Below are 6,059 nucleotides of genomic sequence, written 5' to 3' on the forward strand. Positions count from 1 at the left end.
GATATATATATATATATATATATGATAAGATACAGATAAACTCTAAATCGTCTTGCTGTAATGTTGTAAATAAATACATTTTAAACATTAAAGAAGAGGAATCTGCGGGTATGAAAAATTAGGTGCCCGGGACCTTTCTGCTGTCTATGCAAACGCCTTAACCAACTAGGCCATTGAGGCTTTGTTGGGAATTCAAATCCGATTGAATCACTAATTCTTTAACACTCATGCGCTTGAGTATTAGACAGCACTAGTCCTTGATGCATGACAAAATGTCAGTATGATACGCCCTCTTCTGATCAGCAATTTACGACGAGAGATGCTTTTTATATTATATTATATTATATTATATTATATTATATTATATTATATTATATTATATTATATTATATTATATTATATCATATATATATATATGCCTACATATATAATATAATGATTTGATTGCTATTAAGTTTGTCTAAGCATTGATATGTGGTTTTCTTTCTTTTCTGGTCTGTGTTTGTCTGTGTTTTCTGTATCAGTAACTCATTAGGATTTAAAGATTCTTTTTCGTATTGTTGTGCTTTGTTTAGCCAGATTTGAATGTACAGTGTTAGCTAGGCCAATGAGCTTGTATTGACATTAAGGTGATCTGCAAAATTTGATTAACGTACGCTGAAAATTATTTTTGTATAATTTAAATAGGGATGCGGAGTGGTGGTAAGTGGTGGAATTTAATTGTACATCAAATTAACAGTGGCTCCAGAAATTTGCCGATGGGGGTCCAAACCAAGGGGACGCTTAGAGTATTGATCCGGGTCCTAGAATAAAAATCCCTGGTAGGGTTCACGGGAAGAATTATGGCAATAGTATGGTCCAAATTGTGCTTTTAGACCACAATATTAGGGACTGGCATTACACTAATCGGATAGACAAATTATTTTTTTTTAATTTGGCGTGGCGTCGGACAACGGGGTCCAGTCCTGTAATGGGGGGGGGGGGTTGCCCTACCTTCCCCGCCCCCACGGGCTCCCCCAAAGGAGGTAATCTACATTTAACAAATTTAAATCTTGCTATTTCTATATCGATTAATTAGTAATATTATAATTTATATTATATAAGCAGGCTGCTGCTGTCTGGTGCAATCATGGACTTAGGATTTGAATGGATACAATTGTTAAATTCTTGAGTCCAACTATGGAACTTCAGAGTCAGTGACTTAGTAATCAGATTAAAACACTTTGAACTTGCCGAATGTTTGCAAACAATTGAGCGTGAGTAGTTAATTATCAGTAACAAAATGAGTGTATAAAGAACTCGAGGCTGGTTGGGTTTTTCTTTTTGAACTGTATTGTGTAGTATTTAATCTTAATTCCTAGTACAGTCATATCATCAAACAATAGGAAAGCTAAAACTGCGAAAAAAAAATATTGGAACTGGCTAGGAATACTAGGATTACCTAAACAGCAATTCCGGCCTTCCTGTGTCGTTTAGCCTATTAGTAGGCCTATGCCTGTAACAACACTAATTCAACCCTCCCCACACACCCACACATACGGACCCACATAAATAAATTACGCTTGCCAAGCGTGGCCTATTATATTGGAAAGAACACGAGTCTGGTTTACAATGGCATGGACTTTCTATGCATAGTTGGTCTGATCAGGGAGTTGTTATTTAGAACAACTCCCTGATCTGATATTAGCCAATCACCAACAGCCTTTCTGTTAACACTGAAATGACTGGATGTGATGCTGAGGAAAAACTTTTTTTTTTCTGGAGCCAGCGAAAAAACCTTAACAGACGTTCAATTACTGTTATGGGAAGCGCCAGAGATTAAATTTTCTTTCAACCGGAACTCCAACTCAAACCTATATCGCGCCTTTACTGTCAAGAGTAAAACACCCAGAGATGAGAGACCAGAGTGAGTACTCATAAATAGTTTTAGTCCGTTATTTATGTGACTAAGCTAAGACCGTTTCAATTGGATAAATAGTCACTGCGTCATTATATATGAATAAGGCTATATACCCGGGATTTTAGAGGACCAATAAGACAAAAACTGGTTTTCCATCTCCTTTCATGTAGTGGACACTAAATATATCTGAGGGCATTTTGTATACCACCACTGGTGATCTGCTTTAACAGTTTTAACTGATTCCAGTCGAACAATACACGAATCATTTGAATGAAAGAAACGTCAACATCCGTTGTGAAGAAACATCGTTTCTTTTTAATTTTCTGTCGAACCACAATTTTACTCACAGTGGAATTTTCAAAAAGGAAGTGACAAAATGATGGCTTCCAACAAGCCAGTGCTTTTGTTTGTGATTATTTTTTCACTTGGATTTTTTGATATACAACAAAGGTGAGTGTAGACGTTAATTTTATCCTTTTGCCAATAAGTAGCGTAAAGAGGGGTTTAGACAGTTGGTTGTGATGTATTTTCTTTATAAAAACGGTACGGTATATAGCTTGTGGGGTGGGGGTGGTACGAGCGCATTGTGAATGAATTAAACTCCGAGTTGTGTATTTCTGGGAACTCTCTGTTGGGTCTGAGCATGGAGAAATTAATTTATTCCTCCATGGTCTGAGGTTCAACAAATTTGGATGGAAATTTTTTATACGATCAGGTTTAGGAAAATGTAATCCATTATTGTTGGACAGTGTTTATCTATATTAGCCTATATTAACTTGTTAATTTAGTTCTATTGTACAGATAGGACTATTGCTTAATTATTTCAGATTTATTTGTAGGCCCATCTCATGTCTTAAAATGTTGTTATATCGCGGTATTTCTCAATTATATCTGCGACTTTCGTCGGATTTTCAAAAAATACTCCAAAGACGTTAGGAATAAATTTAAATAAATTATTTTATCATTTAGTCATCATTATTCGAAAATCCTAATCTAATTTGACGCAAAATGCGCAAATATAATTAGAATAAACACTGATATATCACATTTTTAAATTGTAAAATCACTTTTTCCACTGGTTCTGTAGTCTAACCATGGTTTCAACCATGCTTTATGAATGTGGGAAGACATGTGGGATATAGGTCTACCTGTATAGCTACTTTAAAAAGAAAGGTCAGAATTAATAACTGAAGACACTTTACTTAACTCTCCACCCAGAAGTATAAATGGGTACCTGGTAGGACGGTACGGCATTTAACGAATTAGGTTGTTGGTGTAAACATGGAGGATCTAAACTAATTCCTGCATGGTGTAAAGCACAATCACTTAGGATACTCCCCAGGGAGCAAAGAAAGTTGCATAAAAATATGCTGGTTTGCCAACTTATATTCTAGTGACCAAGGAAATACTGACGCCGGTGCCTTGTATATTCTTCAGTTTGTGATAGGCGCTATATAAATCCGGATTCTAAAAAAAACAAAAAAAAAAAAAACACGCAATAGGCCTATATCTGTTTTCCCAATTGTTATTCCAAGTTTCATCTAGTGCAAGTGGGCTCTTTCAAATAATTCGTAATTTCACACAATTAAATTCAGGATGATTATGTAATAAAGTTTGCCTAGTCATAATCAAGAAAAAGGTTCGCTAGTAATAAATAAATAAATAAAAAATAGATTCGCTAGTTATTTTTTTAGTAGCCATTACAAAAATAAGAGTTATAGGGGTAACTCTGCATTTTGTTCATTTCACAAAAAGAGGCGTTTATTCGTCGGGGGCGTATATAGGCCTAGTTTTTTTGGATGTAAATTAAATGAACATTATAAGGCTTACTCAAATATAAATATATATAGGCCTATATATATAATATGATATATATATATATATATATAATATAACCGGTATATATATATAATATAATATTTTTTTAAATGCTTCACGAACGTTTTAGATTGTAGATCTACTCAAGTATTATGGTTGAGAACGTTCGCCAGCATTTATTTCAAATAAATTGCGACAAAGTAACCACCACGTTTGTTATTAAATTGATCTATGCAGCAATAGGCCTATTGAATGCAATACTTTTTGCATTTTAATTCCCACAGAAGAAGCTTTTTTGGCATAACATTAAAATACTTTATAATTAGAAGTCCAAAATTCCAGTCTCGGTGAATTTTTTATTTCCATTCACGGTCAGATTACTCTTTTTTTACGTTTCTTTTTAATAAATACAAATATGCCTATATTTCTGTATAATATGATATTTCGATAAAACTAAATAGGCATATATTAAGCAGGGAGATGAGCCAAACACATGCTATTTACGGAATTACATTTATTCAGTTAATAAAAGATGTCCTTATCAGCCTCATTAAATTGTGCCCTTCACCTCTATATTAAGCTGGGCGTGTATTTCCGTTCATTTACCCACATCACCCAACCTTCACAACTATTTACATGCTAATTTTCGGGTCATACTCATCGTTACCACTTTATCTACCCTTTTTAAAAATTTTTTATAGAGTATTTACTGTACTGTGACACTTATTTACCCCGTGTGATTGTGATCAAAATAACACTTTGTAATTTTGCCCGACTGTGGGCCGTGGTCCTCGATATAGAGGGGGAAAGGGAAGGTCCCCGACGGGTGGGCCGATGTCCCCGACGTGAAAAAAATAGGCGTGTCGGGCGACGCTCAAAATGTATCGAAAGTGGTCGAGGGAGCTAAGCCCACAACCACCCCACACCCCCACCCTAAAAAAATATAGAGGGGTTTCAAAGGCTTATTTAATCGATTTTATAGAGTCTACTCAGTATGTAGAAAATACATATATTTTTTCCCCTTCCCAATAAAATTGTAGCCGAAGAGGAGGGGGAAGCTCTCACCGACGGGAGAGGACCTGGCCCCCGTGCGCCAGACCTGCCACCACCACTGCCCCTCCCAAAAAAAACCCCACCCCACAAAGTGAAAAAAATAACGGGAAAAAATTCAAGTTATTGTAATTCTTATTAATTATTGTAGACTCTGTTTTGCAGAAATAAAAACATGTAGTGTAGATTATGAAATATGAATCTGTCAAGGTATTCCTCGGCCAATTTTGTTTCTGTGAATTGTCGGCATACAAAAGTAAAAATATAGAGTGATATGTGTAGTATTATGTAGTTCAGATTGCTGCCCATACCTACATTTTCTTTTATTACAGTAATACCTTACTGCTTATACAGTACTCGCATTTACGTGTTGAACTACACTTCGATAATTACAGTAACGGTTATTGTCATTATCGTGACCATATTATATTATTAGGCCTAATATAATAGTATTGATAATAATACTGACTAGATTATCAAGGGTGCTGGTCTGTTTTGAAAGGTGGGTGGGGGAAGGCATTCCGTGAGAGCACACCCACCTCAGGCCCACCGTGGTTGAGGCTGAGGTGCGAAATTATGGGGAAAAAGTACTTCTAGATCAGTGGTTCCCAACCTGGATCCGCGGACCCCCCCTTAGGGGCCTGCAGGGGGTCCGCGAAAAATGTGAGGGTCCGCAAAAATGTTGGGGTCCGCTAGATTATTAGAACAACTTTTTCATGATTCCATTATTTTTTCTTGTCTTTCAATAGTGTGATCATGCCTTGACAATAATGAAATACCTTTAATAGGCATGACTTCGTTCACTATAAATTCTTTTAACTGGCATATTTTAATTCCAATATTTTATTGGTGATCTGATGGATCTGATTTTTTAAATTAGTTTTTCATGTATTCTCTATGTAGAGATGTTTAGAAAAGAAGATCACTTGATAGTGGCTTTTATCAGCGATTTTCGGCAATCATAGAGATCTAATTAATCTCTGTATTGTACCACAGAAAATAAAACTTAAATTGTTTTTGATGTATTTACTTTACTTTACCTACTTCGTGTGCCGAAAACCAATCTTATATTTACACGCTTTTTCTCACTTCTCAAATTATAATAAAGGCACGCCCACTCGAGTCGTGTATTATAGGTAATTCAGGTGTTTGTGGGCAATGATAAACAGGTATCTTTGCTAGCAATAAGATGAGATGTACTACATACAGCGCTCTTACGTTAAAACCTGGGTCGTTTATACATTTCATTTCAGGAATCTTCTTTACTTATAAAATTACATTGCGGTCGAAT

The 6,059-nt window shown here is 35.6% G+C and overlaps 1 protein-coding gene across 2 annotated transcripts in view; it reads left to right on the forward strand.

The window, feature by feature from the left end:
- The first annotated feature begins 1,535 nt into the window (after positions 1-1,535).
- LOC117108846 (protein Wnt-1-like) overlaps positions 1,536-6,059 on the forward strand; it is a 63,812-nt gene continuing 59,288 nt past the window's right edge. Inside the window, exon 1 of one of the 2 annotated variants that reach the window (XM_033251025.1) lies at positions 1,536-2,350. In XM_033251025.1, the coding sequence (XP_033106916.1) occupies positions 2,277-2,350 (74 nt within the window). In that variant the 5' untranslated portion in view covers positions 1,536-2,276. The remainder of the gene's footprint in view (positions 2,351-6,059) is intronic. The other variant, XM_033251018.1, reaches the window with a different exon arrangement.

The sequence above is a fragment of the Anneissia japonica genome, unplaced genomic scaffold, assembly GCF_011630105.1.
Source record: "Anneissia japonica isolate Jap-2015-1 unplaced genomic scaffold, ASM1163010v1 scaffold26_len2425191_cov177, whole genome shotgun sequence".
Taxonomy (NCBI): domain Eukaryota; kingdom Metazoa; phylum Echinodermata; class Crinoidea; order Comatulida; family Comatulidae; genus Anneissia; species Anneissia japonica.